The 21,431-nt window shown below is 38.4% G+C and overlaps 2 protein-coding genes across 5 annotated transcripts; one reads left to right on the forward strand and one right to left on the reverse strand.

Moving 5' to 3' along the window:
• Positions 1–7,411: 7,411 nt before the first annotated feature.
• LOC137734145 (protein DA1-related 2-like) lies at positions 7,412–10,708 on the forward strand. Its single transcript, XM_068473439.1, has 11 exons — positions 7,412–7,541; positions 8,108–8,195; positions 8,307–8,430; positions 8,566–8,686; positions 8,772–8,855; positions 8,942–9,061; positions 9,192–9,404; positions 9,485–9,547; positions 9,641–9,756; positions 9,856–9,914; positions 10,036–10,708. The coding sequence occupies exons 1-11, from the start codon at positions 7,416–7,418 to the stop codon at positions 10,362–10,364; spliced, it is 1,443 nt and encodes a 480-aa protein (XP_068329540.1). The 5' UTR covers positions 7,412–7,415; the 3' UTR covers positions 10,365–10,708.
• A 178-nt stretch (positions 10,709–10,886) lies between these two features.
• LOC137734146 (uncharacterized) lies at positions 10,887–14,682 on the reverse strand. Of its 4 annotated transcripts, XR_011068564.1 has the most exons (9): positions 14,176–14,681; positions 13,652–13,828; positions 13,396–13,545; positions 12,962–13,063; positions 12,802–12,872; positions 12,609–12,676; positions 12,155–12,272; positions 11,939–12,018; positions 11,292–11,350 (listed from the first exon to the last, which is right to left on the reverse strand). XR_011068564.1 is itself a non-coding variant. In XM_068473441.1 (8 exons), exons 1-8 carry the CDS (start codon positions 14,422–14,424, stop codon positions 11,327–11,329), a joined length of 921 nt encoding a protein of 306 aa, XP_068329542.1. In that variant the 5' UTR covers positions 14,425–14,682; the 3' UTR covers positions 10,887–11,326. The 4 variants fall into 4 exon arrangements, 2 of the variants coding, with proteins under 2 accessions (XP_068329542.1, XP_068329541.1); XM_068473441.1 differs by lacking the exon at positions 12,155–12,272 and having other exon boundaries at positions 10,887–11,350; positions 14,176–14,682; XR_011068563.1 differs by having other exon boundaries at positions 11,282–11,350; positions 11,939–12,272.
• Positions 14,683–21,431: the final 6,749 nt, after the last annotated feature.

Below are 21,431 nucleotides of genomic sequence, written 5' to 3' on the forward strand. Positions count from 1 at the left end.
GTAAGGTGTATATTTCTCGCAATGTCCACTTTGATGAACTCACTTTTCCGTATCACAATCGCATGGCAGCTTCTCCTCCTCCTGAGCAGTCTTCTCCACCCCTCTTTTTGGAACCACTACTGCCTGCCGTGGCCCCTCTGTCTTCCAGCACCGTTCCACCACCTGCCGCAGCACCTGTGTCTCCTCGCCAGCTTCCACCACCTGCATCTGCCACCTTCATTGCTGCCTCACCGTCACCTGTTACTTCTCCCGATTCTACTCCTCCACGCAAATTTGGGAGCATCAATGCTCTTACTTATCCCTCGCCTCGGCATCCCCTTCCTCACGGGTTAACTGCTGTCCTTGACGATCCTCTGTCCATTGAGCCCACTAGCTACACTCAAGCCTCCAAAATTCCTCATTGGCAGCAAGCGATGAAAGAGGAACATGATGCACTTCTTCAGAATCACACTTGGTCTCTTGTTCCTGTTACTCCCCATATGAATATTGTGGGCTGCAAATGGGTCTTTCGTGTTAAACGCAAGGCCGACGGTTCCATTGATCGCCACAAGGCTCGTCTTGTCGCCAAGGGGTTCAATCAACAAGTTGGTGTTGACTACGCCGAGACCTTTAGTCCTGTTGTTAAACCAGGTACTATTCGGACTATTCTTGCCTTAGCCGTCTCACACAACTGGTCCTTGTAGCAACTTGACGTTCGGAATGCCTTCTTGAATGGTATTCTTCACGAGGAGGTGTATATGAAACAACCACCTGGCTTTGTTGATCCCAGTCACTCCCAGTATGTTTGTCGCCTTCACAAAGCACTTTATGGTCTCAAACAAGCACCTCGCACTTGGTTCCAACGTCTAGCATCCTTCTTATGCAATCAAGGCTTTTCCCATAGCAAATCGGATGCATCCTTGTTTACTTACCATTCCTCTACACACTCCCTCTATGTTCTGGTATACGTTGATGATCTTATTGTCACAGGTTCAAACAATGATGCTATTCACAGGTTCCTTGATCAACTATGTACCACCTTTGCTAGTCGCAAGCTAGGTGACCTCCATTTTTTTCTTGGCAAGACAGCCACCTCTCTCTTGCTCAAAGCCGTTATGCCTCTGATTTACTCCAGAAATTTAAGATGGACCAGTGCAAGCCCAGCCCCACTCCATTCCTCTCCTCCTTGCATCTCTCGGCGTCTGACGGTGATCTTCTTTCGGAACCTGAGGTTTATCGGAGCATGGTTGGCGGCCTTCAGTATCTAACTCTCACCCGTCCAGACATTTCCTTTGCCGTTAATCAAGTTTGTCAGTACATGCACAACCCGACATCAACTCATCTTCAGGCCGTCAAACGTATCTACCGCTACATCAAAGGGACTGTTGAACGCGGTCTTTTGTTTCGTTCCTCTCCTGATTTCACTCTTCGTGGCTTCTCTGATGCTAACTGGGCTGGTTCCCTTGATGATCGTCGATCAACCAGTGGTGCCTGCATTTTTCTTGGTCCGAACCTCCTTACATGGACCGCCAAAAAGAAATCCACCGTGTCTCGTTCTAGCTCAGAAGCAGAATATCGTGCTCTTGCCACCACAGCTGCTGAAATTCGTTGGTTCTGTTATCTCTTCCGTGAACTAGGCATTCCGCTTCGTTCTCCACCTTGCATCTTCGTCGACAATGTCTCTGCTCTTCACATGGCCGCTAATCCTGTGTTTCATGCGCGTACTCGTCATATAGAGATTGACTACCACTTTGTTCGCGAGCTTCTTGCCCACGGTGTACTTCAAACTCGCCACATCTCCTCTCATCATCAAATCACTGATATCTTCACTAAAGGACTTTCCCGCGATCGATTCTCTTTCCTTGGTTCCAAGCTCAATCTACACTTTGTTTCGTATCGCTTGAGGGGGGGTGACGAGAGTATTGGATCCACCACCAATCTCTCCACTGCATCTGCTGTCAAGACATGATCCCACCAATCTCTCCATAGTGTTTATGTAAATAATCAAGAGTTATTAGTTACCTTTTATGTTGCTTAAAGTCAACTATAGACTTGTATATATCTTGTATCAATATGCAAAGCATATTAAGATTTGATTACTGGAATAAACAGGCTCTCTCTACAAAACCCTAAACCCTACTTTTCTCTATAGAATCTTCTGTTAGAGAAGTTTTGTGAAAGATTACTTCGTATGAGAGCAAGGTGGTGGGCACGTGACAGATTCCCCAATGTGTAGAAAAATTCTTGTAAAAGACGAGCATGCTTTTGGAGACAGATTAATTTTTCAAAGTGACTAATCACACCGCCATGTAATGTTAGAAATTTGCACCTAACAATATAGATGAATGACGATATCGCCATGGTAGTGTGACAATCATGTTGAGCATTTAGCTAATAGATAGATTAGTACAATGTTTAATGATCGCTTACTTTGTTAATTCGAAGACAAGAACACATCAAAAGTGTGAGATAAGAAGATTGAATATTTCTGATAACTGCGGAAGACAGTTGTGTCGCTAAAAATAATAAATGTGAGAGACATAGGATCGTCAATCCATACATGGAAAAATCTATTCCTCATAGCAGTATGGGAAAACTACTTACCAAGAGATTTTGTTACAACAGCTTCATTCACGCCCTTCCTACACAGGCAGGGTCCGTCCCTCCCTGCCCCTGCGATGCCATTCGATTGGGTTCTCAGATCCTCCCAGCTCAGATTTCTCCTCGAGAGAAGCCTAGAAATCCCAACTGCGAAAAAGGATCTCTCCTTTTTTTTATGGTCCGAGTGCTATCCTACGGAGGCTCTTCGAATTTTGGCTTTTGGGTTTGGTGGGCCTTTTTTTTTTAAAGGAATATATTTGTGTAGATAATAAAAAGTGAATTTTGTCGGAAAAAAAAGGAGGTAGAAAATGGGAAGGAACAGAGAAACATGGGGAAAATGTTTTTTGATTTGGAAAAAAAGAAGAAGAAAGCGTCAAAAGATTGAGATTCAGACGGCTGCAACTCCTAGGTGAGTGTAACGGCGGTGCCCATAATAATCTGAGTTCTATGCAAAAACTAACCATTGCAAAAAATTAGTAGATTTTTATATATGCAAAATTTAATTGTTAAGTTTTTAGACCACTAAATAGTACGTACCATAGAAAACAAATTGATTGTAAGAAATAACTTGGTAATAAAAATGATAATACACCGGTAACATTGAAAATCTCTTGCTAAACATGTTTTCAGATATGAACTTCTATGCATTTGGAATTTGGAAGGCTGAACCCATCTAGCAAAACAATCTATTAAGGGATCACTAGGGGTGGGCATAAAAACCGTCAAACCGCAAAACCGCATCGAACCGTAAGAAAAAAAACTGAAAAAAACCGTGTTGACCGGAAAAGTCAACTTTGAGTGAAAAACCGAACCGAACCGTTCAAACCGGTTCCGGTTTCGAATGACCAAGAACCGGCCGAACCGAACCGAACCGTTTTATTAATAATAAATAAATAAATTATATATACACACACATGTTATGGTATAATAGGTTGAAAAATAGGTTGAAAAATTGTGTACAGGAGCTGCTGCTTCTTGCTTGCTCTCTGAAGTCTGAAAACTTGCAATTTGTTTCATCATTTTTTTGTTTGTTGACTGATTGACCATATGTATTTTAGTTGTCTCTTTTTGTTGACTTGGTGCCACTACCAAAGACATTTGCATTAAAAAAGATGTGTTGTATGCAACTTTATGTAATCAGTTTTAGAAGATGTATTTGAATGCATAATGATTTGGTGTTCAAATAATTTATTATTAGGAACCGTAAACCGGCAAGAACCGAATCGGAACCGGTGTAGACCGAACCGTAATGTTCTAGTCATAAATTTAAGTGGAACCGCACCGAATCGAACCGTTAATATATTTCGGTTCCGGTTCCAATTTAGGGGTGGAACCGCACCGAACCGCACCGTGCCCACCCCTAGGGATCACCCTAAGGCTAGGCCTCAACCAATAAGTGAACCACATAACTAGGAGGAATAGTCCACACTCCGTACAATCCCCAACTCCAAGAAAAAACCCCAGTGTGCAGACAATGCCACGAGCAAAAATGGAGTGATTTGTTTCATGATGTGCTCTGAATTTTGAACGCTTCCTCTTTTCACGATAGTATCAAAGTCTAAATAATTTTACTTTAAAGAAAGGCATCTGCAACAGCAGGGTTTTCAATTTTCCATGTGCATGCATGCATGGTATCTGCTGCAACCCTAAACCCTAAACTAAATATGTTGCCCTTTACCAGAATCCTAGCCTCCAACATCAACTGCTTCTTTCTCACAACTTGTCCTTAACACACAAAAGAAATGATTAAATATTTGTAAGCTGAGAATAAAATTCAAATGCATAAACTGCCATAGCAATTCAGATTTCTCAAAGTAACAAAGTTCCTAACTATAGGCTCCCAAAACTTCTGTGAATATGGTTCAAGTCACAACCTATTCGCTATGGATTATATTCCTAAGTAGATCAATTCCTGGCGTGATCGTTAAACCGTCATGTGATTTAACCAATCTATTTACTTTATAACACATTTTATTTATTTATTATACTAGACCATAAAATGTTAATAAATCATACACTCGCATGTATTATACATATAAATTATTAATATTACGTGACGGTGTAAGATCACTCATGTATCTACATGATCTATAAGCACCTTTTCTTGTAGGTAGGTCCAAGCCTGCCCTTTAGGCTTTGGCCAAGATCAATAAACAAGTGGAAAAAAGCATATGGACGGCTAGCAAAAGGCCCCTTTAATCCTGAAATGGGTCATCATATCGTATAATTGTGTGGTATAGGAATATTGTCGGACAGTTGCCATGCAAAAACCGACTTTGCCTTTGGTTGCCTGTTGCAGATAAATACATAAAAGTATCAGCCACTCTGTGTCTTATCAAAACAGGCACGAATACAGATTTTCTACATACAAGAGTCTCTTGCATTTTAGAAATGCTAATTAAACTTCCAAGGGTACCAACATATTAGGTGTAAAGGTGGGTTTTGGCTATCCTCTATACACAAAGTTTTGAACTATTCACAACATGTACAAAATCAGGAGAATGACTCACATTAGTTCAGTAATATGTATAATATCAAGATTTTATCCACATTATATAACATTATTGAATCAAAACACCATATAACAATAAATCCGTTGCATATAAATTACTCTCTGAAACTCCGTTCCACCCTAAATAGCTCACCCGCCTCAGTTTTGGTGGCTACGTCTGGGCCGCTCCAAAGATTTATGAGATCACAATACTTTGCTTTTGGCAGTATCAAAATTATAATATATATATGTATGTATGTGTGTCTATATATATATATATATATTGCAATATTTGATGGGATTATATAAATTGTTGTGCAAGAACGTTAAATATGAAACTAATAAACTAATACAGAAAAATATGACAAAACAAACAAATCAAAGTGACATTAAGATTTATACTGATTTGGTGTAGGCCTACGTCCAGTTTAAAGACGCCAAAGAAATTCCACTAATAATTAAAACGAAGATTACCAATAGAGTTTGACAAACAAATCTAAAATCTCACAAAAATCCAATAGCTAACACTCAAAACAACAGGGTGTACGTTGGATTTGTGATTTAATATTGAATAAGAAGGGGTATTTTTTAGGAGGGAATATTGTTGCCATGTGAAAACCTAATGAAAAGAAAAGAGAATTAATATATAAATAAGTATCCAATTCCATAGGAAGGAAAGATAAATTAATATATTTGTATTTGACAAACCAACTGGGAAAAAAGTGGGGGAAAAAGAGGGAAAAGGGAAGAATAAAAACCTGCTATGTTAAATGGACCACCATTAGGAAGACAGTTAAATCTTAATAGATTTTAAAGGCAGATTTGAATTTTGGGGTATCAGTGTTAATACAAGTTTTTTAGATAAGAACAGAGAACGAAGTACGCAAAAAAAAAAAAAAAAAAAAAAATCACCTTATGGCCTTGTTGTGCACATGTCAACAGATATCAGCATATGCCGAAACAATCTGATGAATAATATAAAAGAAATTTGTCGAGTGTTATCAACACAACTTGTCAATATATGCTTAGCATGCGTTTATCAAACATTTAGTAGGCTAAAAAAGGACTCGAACTAAACATTCGGAAAATCCTTAGAAAACCTTCACATGTATATTTTTGAACTTGAGTGATCATGGGATATAATGCCAGCATTTTCCTGTTCTCCAAACACAACCTCAAACCACTCGGCCACAATAAAAGACGATATTTGAGTATGACAGTCCGTTACAGTTTATGTGATAATATGAATTTACGTGTTATAATATTAATAATAGACAATATAGCATTGAGGTTATGGGTAATGTCCAGACGTTGGTGACGAGAGTAATCACTCTTCCCCTAAACTTTTTATGAAACTAAAAGACAATATTAATAGGGAATTGTTATTAGCACTAAAAAAATCTCATTCTATACTCCAAACTTTCTATATTTGGAAAGAAAAATACACTTGTGAGGAGTCTAGAATGAGATTTTTAGAGTGCCAATAACACTTCCCTATTAATATGTCATACACTAAAACTGTAGTGTTTATAGGTACATGTAATACGCCTTTTAGAGAAAATCAACTTGAATCACGTTGGGGTGAGACAACTATAGTAAAGAACTTCTTGCCATAGCTGCTAAAGAAAAGAGAACTTATTTCAGACCGGAAGTTGAAGGGGGAATGTGCCGATATTGTTGATACTCTGACCTTTCAATTGTTAACATGTCATCGATAAACAGAACTACAGTTAACCCTTCGTGTAGAAGGACTAATACGTATATTTGCATGTGCATATACAAATATATGAAGTTGAGTTTTCTTTTAGTTGGAGTTTTGAGAGAAATGAATTGAATTTCATTGCTTTGGAAGCCAAGAATCTGAGCCTTTCTCTGCGTCTCTCTGTCTACATTCTAAAATCACTTTCTTTCTCTCCCGGAGATTCTCTTGCTTTCTTTCTCTCTTTCTCTCTCGGCCTTTTAATTTTGACGATGCCTGGTGCCTTGTTCTCCTCCATCTTTTCTTTCAAGCCGTCTGTCACGTAATTTCTCTCTCTCCCTCTGTCTTTCTCTGTCTCTCTGTAACCGTCCCTAGTCTCTTCCTATACATAAGAAGCTCAGTATTCAATGGCTCCTTCAGGTGTCAACCAGCTTTCTCACCCTTGTATTTATGGTATAACATATATATATACGTATATGTATATATATTCAACTTTAATTTTTTCAATCGTTTATTATCTGGGGATCTGTTTTCTTGTATTGTTGGAACAGAGGACTTTGTTTTTATAGTTGGGAGGTGTTGTTGAAATATTTGTGGTAAGCAGGGGATTTTCTTTCTTCGAACACAGAGAGGAAGTCGCGCTTTATGAAATGGCTCAGTAAACTTTTCAGGAGTGGGCTTAGTCGTCGAGAAGCCGCCGCTGGTGGTAGCCGGAATCCGCAGCTTATTGGTGACGAAAACATGCTTTGGCAGGCGCCACCTCGATCCTTGGTTTGAACACCAATCCCTCTCCTATTTTTCTGATCACGTTTTCTTAAATTCGGATTGTTCATATGTTAGTATTGTTCTTGTTTGGATTACAAAATTTATGGCATGTTTTTGTTTTCGATTTTCGGCTGCAAAATATGCCCTTTGCTTGCAGTACAAGGGATTCAATCTGAAATGGGTGGATGCTAAGAATATTTACTTTTCTTGAGATTGCAAGATATGGGGTTTTAAAAACTCCCACTTGATTTTGAGTGCTTATATCTTTACTCGAATTTTCACCTTCATCCATGTAGGTCATTTTTGTAACATTTTCGTTATGTTTTTCACTTTGGTCGAATCCGTCAACTGAGTTGATTTTTCCATCAATTTTTTGTGCACATACTCTCATTCAAAAAATCATCGAAGTTGGAAGGATTATTTGATGAATTGGACTAAATGGTGCTAACGTATGAAACTATAAGAACGAAAGTGCAACGAGGAAAACTGCGACGACGAAAGTGAGAATCCGAGTAAACTACTGGAACTATTGGTGCATTTCTAAATTTGTTTCGTTGTCTTTTCGTGATCAGGATGACAACTCTAGAGCACAGAAGGAGAAAGAAGAGTTAGACCATGCAATTGCAGTGTCTCTGGCTGAAGATTTGAAAAGACCAAGTGGTAGGTTTCCATTCTTCAAGATCCAAACTCTGAGTACAGCCCTCTCTATGTGTGCGCGCTCGTGTGTTTTCACAACGTCGTTATTGAGGATTTAAAATTTTCAATTTCCAGGACACAGATGGCAGACAGAAAAAGATGAAGAGCTTGCTAGGTCACTTCAGGAAGGTCTGAATCCACCTTTGTATCCTCCATATGCCCCAGCTCATCCACAGTATTATCCCTGTGCACAACAAAGGTAACATTTTTTTCGGGTTTCACGTAGCTTAGGAACTTCAACTTGTTCAATGTTTGTTTGCATACCAAATTGCTGTGTTCATGAAGCTTGAAAGTAGCCGCTACTGATCCTGTGGTTTTTGTGTGTGATTAGCAGAATATGTGGCGGTTGTAAACGCGACATACGCTATGGCAACTACCTGGGTTGCATGGGGACTTTTTTTCATCCCCAGTGCTTCTGTTGCCGTTCTTGTGGCCACCCAATTGTTGAGAATGAGGTAGCTTCTCTTCCTTGGACTCGAACGACTGTGTTCTTTTTTTCACGACGGTCTAGTTCTTACCGATGTTTTCTCTTGATCGAAGTTTTCTTTGTCAGGGAGGGATCCATATCACAAGTCCTGCTTTAAAGATCTGGCTCATCCCAAGTGTGAAGTTTGCCATCAATTTGTAAGAAAACTCTATTTTCTAAATCAAAGGAAATGTTATTGTAACCTACTTCGACATAAACAATTCTTCGCTTTGAAAATTTTCAGATTCCAACAAATCGAGCTGGTTTGATCGAGTACAGATGCCATCCGTTTTGGTCACAAAAGTACTGTCCAGCACATGAACATGATAACACATCTCGTTGCTGCAGTTGCGAACGCTTAGAGGTACTAATCTACACTAACAAGAAAATTTTGTCCTCGAAAACTAGTATCTCCTACAAGTATTTCTTGAAAATGCAACACCACGAGTGCTAAATCAAAATTTTCTGTTTTCTTCTTTTTCTTCCATTTGAAGTCTTGGGATGCAAGGTACGTTTCACTGGGTGACGGGCGGAGTATATGCTTCGAGTGCATGGAATCCGCTATCATGGACACCGATGACTGTCAGACGCTGTATCACACCATACGAGACTATTATGAAGGGATGAACATGCAACTGGATCAGCAAATACCCATGCTTCTTGTCGAAAGACAAGCACTTAACGAAGCTATTGTGGGCGAAAAGAGTGTAATGTCGAAATCCCTGCTCTGTTGTTTGAGTTTTTTCGGTTTGAGGACTTCTTCTAATTCATAACTGGTTCTTTGCAGGGCCTCCACCACATGCCCGAGACTAGAGGTTTATGCCTTTCGGAAGAGCAGACTGTCACCAGTGTACGAATTTAGACGGTTCTACTAATTCTCTTTTCGTTCTTTCTTAAAATTGAAATGATTCGTGAAGCTGACCTCAACGAGTTTTCTAATCAGATCCTCAAAAGGCCGAGAATTGGGGGGAATCAATTTACCGGGATGAGAACACAACCTCAGAAATTGACTCGAAAATGCGAAGTTACTGCCATTCTTGTTCTCTATGGCCTCCCAAGGTACTGCTAGTTGCTTCTTTCAACTAAAAAAATTACTTGTAGAAGACTAGCACTACTCAAAGTTCATCTGATCGTTTTCAATATTCACGTTGGATGCAGGTTACTAACAGGTGCCATTCTTGCCCATGAATTGATGCACGGCTGGTTACGCCTCAAAGGTAGCATGTATTTCCAAAGCTCTCCTCACACAAACCTAAACCTGAAACCCGAAACCCTGAGCCCTGAACCTCGCCCGTCTTTTTTATTGGACTCAATTTCTTGTTTAATTTGACAATGCAGGCTACCGGAACCTTAATCCCGAGGTAGAGGAAGGCATCTGCCAGGTGCTTTCATACATGTGGCTTGAGTCAGAAGTAATGCCGGAATCCAAAAACATGCCGTCTTCATCTACATCCTCAGCTTCATCTTCCTCTTCCACGTTTTCATCGAAAAAAGGTGGAAAATCGAAAGTTGAGCACAAACTAGGGGAGTTTTTCATGCACCAAATCGCCAACGATTCTTCACCTGCATACGGAGGAGGGTTTCGAACAGCCAATGCAGCTGCCAACAAGTATGGTTTGCGTAATACATTGAATCACATTCGCCTCACCGGAAACTTCCCATTGTAACGATGAAAAATATTGCTATTTCACTGGTGTCTTTGCCTTTGTACGGCCATTGAAGTCTGAAGATAGATTAGTTTGCTCAACCCGAACAACGGATTGAGCTCGTCCCAGAAGCATACAAGCTAAAATTGTCACTCTTCCAATCAAATATTAATAAATAATAAATAAATATTAATGTATTTCTTTTCTTTGAGATGAGTGATTCTTTTGTTCTATAAATTTTAAAGGAGTTTGCGTTATGGAGTTTTCTGAGAGAGGTTTTGTGACAGATTTCTTCGTATGAGAGCAAGTTGGTGGGCACATGAGGGATTCCCCAATGTATAGAAAAATCCTTGTGAAAGACGAGCATATTTCTGGAGACGGATTAGTTTTTCAAGGTGACGGTCACACTACCAAGTAATGTTAGTGATTTGAGTTTAATAATATAGATGAATGATGATATAACCGTGACAGTTACGCTGAGAAACTCGCGTTAGAAGTGTGATTAGGTGATGAACGAATTACAGCTGCAGGAAACGTCCCATAAATTGAAGATTTTTGGGATAGGATTGAATATTTCTGGTAATTGCAAGAGAGTTGCTTCGCATACAAATTCTAAATGTGAGATATAGGATCGTCAATCTATACATGGAAAAATCTGTTCCTCGCGGCAGCATCGCAAAACTAACCACCATGAGATTTTGTTATAACAGCGTCGTTCACGCCCCTCATACAGTATAGCTTTCGGAAAGATGAGTATGTAGTCAACTATATAGCAGCACTGACGTCTGCTAAAAGCACCTTCAACGTCTCGTACGTCATGAAACAGATACCGACACCAGGTACCACCTTGTAGTATTCTGGTAGGATACCCCTATAGAAGCCACGCAACCCTTCTGTTTTGAAGATGTGCTTAAATGTGCCAAAAAGGCCTGTTGTGTAGACCCGGGCTCGGCCACCAGCGCCTTCCAGCTGCTTCCGCCGCCTCACAAGATCCAATGGAAAGGTTGCTGCATAATACAATGAGAATAAAATGAAAAGAGCAGGGACACCATTGTTGCATACCATCATACTATAATACTGTTTCAAGACCAGATTTTCCAAGGTCATGAAATCAGATATCAAACAGTTAACAAATCAACTATAACAATGCATCGACAGTAACACATGACAAGTCAAGATGAGAAAAAAGGCACAACTGATATCAAAGCAAGGAAAATAAACCTAAAACATATGAGCAGACTACTAGCACTATGCAATCACTCCCAGACAGATTGAGTAATATTGGCTGTTCGACTACCACTACTATGCAGCACGACAATCCAGTGCAGGTTTAATGAATTTTAGTTTTTTCGGGCGTGATAATGACGTGTTCAAATATTCTACAGGTCAGTCAGCAAATGATTTTAAAAGCCAACACTCGCATTTTATGACATAATGGAAGACAGTCAGCCTTAAATAAAGGAAAGTATATTTGAAGATTATAATCCAAGTGAAGGCAACACCCCAAGGACATCCCCTCATGCACTGGTGAGGGCATGAAGGACCACAATACCTATGAAGCCATTGGAAAGAGGAAGCCTAAGTGAGAAGCATACCTCAAAGAGGACACCTCTCACATTTGATAACTGAAGATATAGGTTCACCTGAGAGCAGTTCCACCCTATAATAGAACCGACTGCAAACATTTGGGAGACAAGTCACCGAAGAAACGTGGGAAAGATGATGTTAATCAAAACAAGATCTTTATCATAAGAAAAAAATTAAGTTAGATGAATGATGGAGCACAGAAGATTTCTTGTCAGCTTCCTTACTAAGATAGTAAGATTCTCCAGATACCAAATTAAAAAAATCACTCCGGTCAGGTTTCTGGCTCTAGAGATCAGTCTGGTTAGAGACTTGGTGCAGAGCCTGCACCACAACCTGTTTTCTCTGCATCAAAAGCATAGAAAACATCTATGTACATTAACTTTTATGTATTATTGACATTTCTAATCAAACAAACCAAATTATTTCAACCACAATGTTAACTGTAACAGTCTGTTCTAATTAGATTTCAATGCATCAGATTAGGTTTGGGGTATTTCACCAAAATTACATAATAAAATATGTAACAGAAAACATTATCGAAGTAGTAAATAGTGAAAGGAAAATGTGCATTAATTACAAACTATGACTTCCATCAAGAACAACCACCCAGACTATCTGACACAAAAAGTTATATAGAATCACTTTTCAAGAGAAAATAGAAAGTGTAAGATCACTCACCTGTTGATGATGCAATTCCTGAAAGGCTCCCACAAGCAAGACTAACCAACATAGTAGAATCCTCGGGCCTGAAGTGAAGATAACGAAATTAGCAAATTAGCATTATAGTGTTAGGCCTAAAGAAAGCATGCATGCAAAGGTAGTTGTAATATAAGACCAAAAAACTAGAGACTCGATTGATAAAGAAACCCACCTACGTGACTGCCAAGAAGCTCTCAAGGTCTCATACACTGAAAAACTGATAGCTATATTGGGCCCAACACCCTGCATTACAGACAACAGAGAAGTCAGAATAAACACCAAAAGAGGATCATAGGCATAAATGAAGTTAAAAGAAGATAATATGAGCATACCAAGAGGGTTGCTCCAAGTCCCTTATAGAGACCCAAAATACCCTCATCCCGGGTAATAGTTCGCAGCGTATGCCAAATTCCTTTGTAGTACATCACATTTGTCTGCAAATTTCCAACTAATGAATATGGAGCAAAATGCACATGAAAAGGCAGAGTGCTTAAATTCAATCATAGACTAACATAGAGTCACCCAAAAAGGATGAAATGGTTCAGAGTACAGTTGAACATATTCCCCTGTAGGTATTGATTTAAATATACAACTACACTGTAACTTCTGGGGAAGTGTTAAAGAAAAGCATATGCCAATTACCAATAACAAAACACGGCAAGCATTCCCAAAAATGTCAATCAATGGTTCAACAACTTAACAAATCAGTAAATAAAATCTAGTAAAAGAAAGCAGTTTCTTTCCAAACATGCCTATATGGTCTTACCTGAGCTGCAAGGCGCGTCCTTACAAGATCCAAAGGATATGTAACCGATGCAGCTGTTATTCCCGCCGATCCTCCACCCACAAAATGCACGCAAAGGTCTGTACTCAAGTTGTCCCTATGATTTTCCAGTCCTGGAACTTTTTGTAACAACTGTACCACATAAACCCCAATGAAATAAACATCAAGCAATGACAAAACAACTTACTTGAACAATTGAACTGTATGAAGGTAATATGAACCAAGCGTTTTTACCAACCTTTTTATATTGCTCGTATGAATAGAAATTGACAGAAGAATAAGGAAGACGATGAGCAATTGTCACCAGATTTCCTTTCCAGAAAGCTCTAAAACCTTCTTCACTAGCAATTCTGGAGGCCTCACGCCATATGCTAGCTTTTCGCATCGTTGCAACATCCGAGTGCATACCTTGCACCTAAAATGATAGCATGATATCAAGAAAGCAGCTCCGTCGTTCAGTAATCATAACAAAACCCAATCTGTACTTGTTCAGTAACCCGAAAACTCCGACATTTCAAAGTTCAAATTTTTACCCAAATTTTCATTAAAACTAAAACCAAGCATGATCCATTGTTCACTAAAGCATTAAAAAAAAAAAAAAAAAAAAAAAAACCCAATCTTCCCTTGATCAGTAACTCGAAAACTCCCGATTTTCATTCGACCAAAATAATATATCACAAGTCTATAAATTAAACAAAAACTCACCAATCAGCTTGCAAAACCAAACATTAAAGAAGAATAAAAGAAAGGAAAAATACCCACCTGAAAGAGAATAGTGAGGCGAGCGAGAGGTGCCGTGCAAGTCTTACTGAGAGAGCCGGCGACACCTCCGGCGAGAAGCTGTGACACCGCACCGATCTGAGACTGTTGGTGCAGCGGCTTCGGCTGTTTCTGCGGCAGCGACTGCGAGAGCGTCCTAACGCCACCTTCAACAGCGACGCCTCCATGGCCGGTATTCAGAGCTCTTTGCCCTCCTTCCACCACCACCCCAACTCTCGCCTCCGTCTGCATTTCTGGGTTGCCCTAGAATCCCCAAACTTCGCCACGAAGAAACCTCACCCCCAATTACCAAAGCCTGAGAGAAATTCAACGCTGTGAAACCCTAAAGACTCGAAATTGCAGGAACCCCGACGCAGTTCTGTGCTTCTGCTGTGGAGCTTCTTCTTATTCTCGTCTGCTCTCTCTGCCTAATTTGAAAGCAGGAAGGTGGAGAAGAATGTCCGAGGCGACGTCGTTTGTATCGCTTCGCGGCAACGGTGCGTTTTAAGCAAGATTAGGGTTTTGCGTCGTCGTCACTTAAGATGGCAGTTGCGGCTCCAGTGCGGTCAGTTCTATTCTAGCACAGACAAGTGTCGGTTGTCTATTCCCCACTGAAAAAGGACGTTGATACGTAAACGTCAATAAGTGGAATGTCTATGATGTGGGTCGTGTTACAATACAACTGGATGCAGACGATTATTGCTATCGCGGAATATCTGATGTACCGATTATTTTGGCTTTCGAATATGCTTTGCGCCCGCTGCTTCAAGTTCGCAGGCGTACTTTCATAGATAAATAGTTTGGTGACAGCTGGCAAGGTTAACGTTGTTGTAATAGGAAGTCGTTTGCTGCGTTCTCCACTACGTGGCTGCCACGTAGGATTTTGAAAGTCTAGGCAGCCGCCAAGGCGTTAGGCAGAGACCAAGAGCTCCGATGAGGGTGAAGCCTCTCAGCCTTACGCAGTTTAGGAGGCTTTAGGCGGCCTAGGCGGTTCAATATTTTTATTTTTTTAAGTTAGGTCATCTCTAACTGATGGCTGATCAGAGGGCTCGTTTTAGCCCTCTGGTCCTTCAAGATTCTCCAAGATATTAATATTTTAATGAACAGTACATGACTATATTTGCTTCCTTCTCCAACCGAGGGTCAAAGGGCCAAAGGGCTCGTTTTAGCCCTATCACAAAAAACCGTCTCCAACCGAGGGCCATATAGCCAAACATAATTTATTATTTAAAAACTACAACTTAAATGTTGTTAAATGTTTTTTTTAACAAATATGAAAAACTAGAAATGTTTTTAAGAATTTGTTAAATGTTGTTAAAAACTACAAATTTTGTAAAATAAAAGTTATAGGAAAAAAATAAAATTTAAAAAAGAAAAAGAAAAATAGAAGTTATAGGAAAAATTTCATAAATAAAAAATAATAATAAAACTGTAAAAAAAAAAATTCAAATCAATCATGTCGGTAACCGACAGTAATACATTTATACTAAATAATATGAATGTATTCCGGTCGGTTTTAACCGACATGATTGATTTGAATTCTAGCTAGCCTCGGGCTGGCTGGCTGGTTACATGCAGCCAACCCTCCAGCCCTCTCTGATTATGTGGGGCCCTCTCATATTCCATAATCCTCTAGCCTAGCCCTCAGTTGGAGGCGATTTTCGGGCTATTTTCGGCCCTCTGGACCCTTCGGTTGGAGATGGGCTTAAGGGTTTGAAGTTAGTTTCTTGTGAAACAACATTAAGTTTTCTTGTAAAATAACTCTGAATCCATATTCTATTTTATGTATTCAATCAAGTGTAGTCACTTGTTTATATGTTTGTATTGTTATATAATAGGATTAAATAACTTGTCTAGGTTTCACCTAGGCCCCTAGGCGCTAGGTTCTTATCCCCCTCCCGACTAGCTCCTAGCTTTCTAAAACATTGGGGAAATAAAATGCAAAAGAAAGAGAAAATTTAGTCTTTTAGTTTAATTATGAGGTAAAAGTAAGAAAAAAAAAATTTGGTATGAAAAGTTATTATGGGTATATTTGGATCACATTTTCAAAATTTGATGCCTACACAATCGTGTAATTTTATGATTTACGCATTAATATAAAGGTGAACGAGAAGTGTCTTTAATTGTGACCCAAATGTGATTTTGACATGGTATAACTTTCACAAAATATATACAAAAAAGTATAGCAGAACATCATTCTTCTTCCCCTGAGTGGTAGGTTGATTGCACGAACTTGTAAAAAGAAAGTGGAACTTGGATGGCTTTGAGTCCAAGCAAGATATTATCTTTTTCGTATTCCTAAATCAAAGTAAACCCTAGCCAACATGATCTGTAAAAATGTTTGAATTCAAGATTCCAAATAGATAAATGCGAAATTTTTTTCCCATACTTTAGATCAAATTTTAAACATAATTTAAGTTTGAAGTGGCATTTTGATTCTTATAAGGTTTTGTTCCACCCAATATTTTAAATTTACATTATTTATTTTTCATAATTGTAACTGGTATATGCCCACACACAAAGTGTGTGTCAAATTTTGTATTTTGTTTATAAAATTGAAAGAGAGATGAAGAGAGTGAGAGAGAACGTGGGAGTGAGGAGAGAGGAGATGACACACCCCGACTAGAGTCGAGGCATGTTGGCCGTCACCCGAAGGTGACGTAACCAAAAGTGTGAGTGATGTAAAATTGTGAATAAATTAAAACCGAAACTATAACTTATTTAACTAATAAAATGAGTGCGCAGTAGTGGGTAAAACCCATATAATACAAATATTCAGAGCATAGATAACAAAAGAGTGCAATCAGAACTAATTAAGTACTTAGCACACAACGGAAAATTTCCTACACTTAAACAGAGATATGTCAGAATTGCCAGCTAATCCTCGTACGCCATAGAGTAATTCTACTATCTAGGACCTGGAGGGGCGAAAAATAGAAGGGTGAGTGGGCACAAAAACAAAGGTTTATAAAACAATTTTATTTTCTGAACATACTAACCCCTCGCTGTAAAACATGTATAGTTTACATAAAATCATACTACGTATAAGTATAAAAACAACTGTAAATAACAATGATGCCAGAAATACGCCAAACTACAATATCTCAACAATAGCATAATGAAAACAGGTTGCTCATCAATCTACGCTAGCACACAAGTCCATGCAGATAGTTTCCGACATGAACAGGACTATGGCATAATATATAAGTACTCTCTAGTGCTACAATCACGTGAAGACTAGCGATAATCGCGGTCACCTACAAGTCGGAGTTGCCTAATGCAACCTGTATGACAGGACTGACACCAACTTGGATCCAAGGTGAGCGTGCAGTGAAGAGATGAACATACACGAGAAAGACTAGCCCTGGCCCTGGGTGAGCACTAACACCGGGGTGCAGCAATGATGAGCATACTACATAAATATAAACATGCCATAACCATTCACTGATACTAACTAACATAATAACGTACATGTGCATCCCGTAGAAATATTCCAGCATTTCACAACAATATAACATTTCTTATAACACGTTTAATCATGGCATAATATCAATCTAAAAACAATAGTGGCATGATATGCATAAATCCATTCAAAAGCATTTGTGGAAACTATAAGGTTTATATATATATATGAAAACAAAATGCCCACTCACTAGTATGTGGTCGGATCGTAGCCTCCTAGTTTCGCTTGACCTCATACGTCATCGGGATAATTTTCACCAATATGTGAAATAACTAAACTAATAAATTAAATAGGACATATTCAAAAAGGGTAGTAAATCTCCCATACTTTGCTCAAACGGAAGGTTTGAATATACGAAAATGATCTACATGAAGTCACGGACCCGTACGTGTCAAGCACTCACCGGCATATGGTTGGATGCGCCCTCACGGGCTGTCTAGCCCACGGCTACACGTGCAGGCCAGTGATTGACAGAGACTGACGGACGTTAAGAATAATCCGTCAGAATATATAGAATATTTCGTTAAATAGTAACGCAGTTACCTGATGCTGTTAGAATATTCTGTCAACTTTGACAGAATATTCTTCATCTTTTCCTATGAAATTTCAAAATCGCATATCTTCTTCATTTCTAAACTATTTTCGATGCAGTTTATATGGAAATGAAGTTTATGAAGAGTGGAACAAGATTGTACCTTTCAAAAGTCCAAAAATGGACGGGAAATGGCCTAAAAATGCCTCAAAAGTATCGGCCTAAAACTCGACTCCTCAAACTCGCTTGTTTTGACGTTAACTCGACTCCAAACTTAGTCTAGGGACCCTAGAGAGTTGTGTAAAAGCTTCCCCACGTCCTAAAACCTTGTAACTCAGCCTGAAACTCATTGGAGGAAAACTCACCGAGTCGGACCTTCCGAGTTGACGGTTCAAAACTTGGTGATTTCACCATCGGCTGGTACGGCTGGGTTCGTGGTTCAAGAGGAGTACAATGGTAGTGTTTTTGGATCCGATCTGTGAATGTTGATGAAGGTCCTTGTTGTTGCAGAGAGGAGAAAGTTATGGAATAAAGAGAGAAGGAGAAGAAGATGAGAGAGAGAATGAGAGCTTTTTTTGATTGGATGAAAAGAAAAGAGAGATGGATGTTGTCTAATTGGGTGAGAGATTTGAGGATGAGAATTGATTGGTGGGTAAGTGAAATGGGGAGCTTGGGACATTTTTTTAATGAGGAAAAAGAGATAGGGTTGTACAATTGAAATCCATGAAATCTTACATACCCTATCAAAAATAGTAGTTTTCCAGTATTGAAAATTAACACACACGTGTACCACTCTACCTATTGGTAATGTACTTTAACTGTGCGTAACTTTTTCGTTACAGATCCAATTCAGGTCTAATTTGCACTCATGCGATCGCAACAACGAATACTATTTAATTACAATAGTGAGAAAAATAATTTTAAACTAAATAACCACGTCCACATCACTTTGCCAACAAGGGCATAAAAGTCAATTTACACACTGAGGGAGAAATTACATGGAAAATTAGGGACGGGTCGTCACAGGAGAGATGTTTATTTTTTATTTGGTTTTATTTGTTTTTTATTTTTTTAAATTAGAGATGTTAAGGTCACCTGTAGATGAGACTTAAACAAAAACAATAAAATTTTTGTCTTATAAAGTTATGTTACTGCCCTTAACTTTTATGTTGTGATAGAAGACTAAATAATATTTTCACCTTCTTTTGGTTGACAAAGAGGATTCTATTAATATGTAATTTGGATAACTATTTTTAAAACAAAAAAAAATAAAAAAATGATAAAATTTTTTATTTATATTCAATTAAAAATGAATTTGAGGTTGCTGTCACTTTTTCTGATAACCACGTTATGCCATATAAGAATTTGCATTTCAGTTGGTAAACAGTAAACGTTCTCTTTGATAACAATTAAGATAGAATTAATGTTTTTGTTGATATGAACATTTTTTTATTGTTATTATTCATGTGAAATTTTAAAAGATGCTATTAATCTTTCTCTTTGATAACAATATAGAATTGATGGCGGTTAGTGCAAAAGACCATGATGTCGTTACTTTTTATCCTTTTTATTATTCCCATTTGATAGATTAGCGTTGATAGCAAATTAAAGCATAATTTGGAACAAGATTCCAATATCTACAAACCCATCATGGGTTGTGACTAGTCGTCACGATAATGCCAAAGAAATTCAGAAATATCTAAGAATGTAACACATAAATTAGGATAAAGCACCAATGCCATGATCCCATTAGCTGTTGCCCTCTAACTGAACCATGTTATAACTCAGTTGGATCGGTAATGCTACGAAACGGTATTTTAGTATCACATAATAATTTTTGACAACTTTTTTGCTTCGTGTGTTTTAAGTTCCACATCAGAGAATTGAAAAATAAAATAAAATACACGATATATAAGTGTATGGTCCTACTCCTAATAATACAGATGTCTTTTGTGATAAACTCAACACAAAGGCTGGCCTTGAGAATTTGGGGTCCCTATGCGAGCCTTCGAAATGGGGCCCTAGAGTGCTCTGACTCTCGACCCTTTGTACATTGACATGTATAAAAAAAATTCACTAAATACATGAAAAGTCTATTTCTACATCAAATATCATTAAAAATTAATATCAAAAGAAGAAATATATACAAACATTACTCAAATATTAGTATATTACCCATCTCGCATTTTTAGATGCAAATGCACTTAATAAGTTTACATAATCTAATTTTTCAACCAATTCAAATCGAAAGAGAAGTCCCTACCTAGTATGACAAATTCCAATCATTTTTCTATTGTTACAATGTTACTTATTACATTCAATAAATGAATGAATGTTTGGATTACAGAGACAACTAGGAAAAATACTAAAGTGAAGAGGATAGTGATTTTCATATATGCGCCTAGGAGGGCGAAACAGATTTGAATAATTTATTATATATTATATAAACTAATTGATTTGAACATTTAATAATGTCATCATTTTTCAAAAAGGTGAGAGTTTTAGCCTTTTAGGTACACATAATAAAGATATGTGGTGTGATCTTAAAATAAGGTAATAAAACTAAATAAAAATAAAAATAAAGGTGAGATTTAAGAGAGAAGCAAAAAATTAAAAATAAGATGGTGGAGACTATTTAAAGGGGAGAAGACGTGCATATATATATATATATATATATATATATATATATATATAAGATGGTGGGACCATCTTAAGTAAAATCGTGCAATTAAAATGATGTTGGGAATATGGTTGTCTTCTTCCTCGTGCGAGGCCAACCCTGCAACAAAAGATTGCCAAATTCTGGCTTTTACGTATAAGCCTACATAGCTCCCGCCCATCCTTGTCCAAACCCGCCTAGCTCCGCCTAAAAATTGGGGGCCCTTCTGAAGTGGGGGCCCAAGACGGGAGCCTACTCAGGCTACCCTTATGGGCGGCTCTGCTCAACACTTAGCAATAAGTAGTTAAGTTGGAATAATATCGCTATGGTTAAGAGTAGGTCAATGACTCGTCTCTCAAAATATCTAACATGATATAAGAGCGGGTTTGATTGTGGGTCTTGTGGGCCTTGTTGTGCCCGACTTACCGAGTTTAACTTAATACCTTGCTTCAACGCTTAATGTCCGATGTAGGATTAGTTTCCCATGTGGCCCAATATGTTGTGCTCACAGGGGGTGTGTTGAATATAATCTCACATCAGGAAATTGAGAAAATAAAGTAACACATATAAGTGTGTGGTTTCACTCATAATAATACTTAGGCCTT

This window comes from Pyrus communis, chromosome 5 (assembly GCF_963583255.1).
Source record: "Pyrus communis chromosome 5, drPyrComm1.1, whole genome shotgun sequence".
Taxonomy (NCBI): Eukaryota; Viridiplantae; Streptophyta; class Magnoliopsida; order Rosales; family Rosaceae; genus Pyrus; species Pyrus communis.

What these genes read in the sequence shown, in the direction of transcription:
- LOC137734145 (XM_068473439.1), top strand. Translation starts at nt 7,416, where the DNA reads ATGAAATGGCTCAGTAAACTTTTCAGGAGTGGGCTTAGTCGTCGAGAA. An exon ending in AGGCGCCACCTCGATCCTTG is followed by an intron (nt 7,542 to 8,107) that starts GTTTGAACACCA and finishes TTTCGTGATCAG; the next exon opens with GATGACAACTCTAGAGCACA. An exon ending in GTTCTCTATGGCCTCCCAAG is followed by an intron (nt 9,757 to 9,855) that starts GTACTGCTAGTT and finishes CGTTGGATGCAG; the next exon opens with GTTACTAACAGGTGCCATTC.
- LOC137734146 (XM_068473440.1), bottom strand. Translation starts at nt 14,424, where the DNA reads ATGCAGACGGAGGCGAGAGTTGGGGTGGTGGTGGAAGGAGGGCAAAGA. An exon ending in GGACGCGCCTTGCAGCTCAG is followed by an intron (nt 13,064 to 13,395) that starts GTAAGACCATAT and finishes GGAAATTTGCAG; the next exon opens with ACAAATGTGATGTACTACAA. An exon ending in AGGAATTGCATCATCAACAG is followed by an intron (nt 11,351 to 12,608) that starts GTGAGTGATCTT and finishes TGTATTATGCAG; the next exon opens with CAACCTTTCCATTGGATCTT.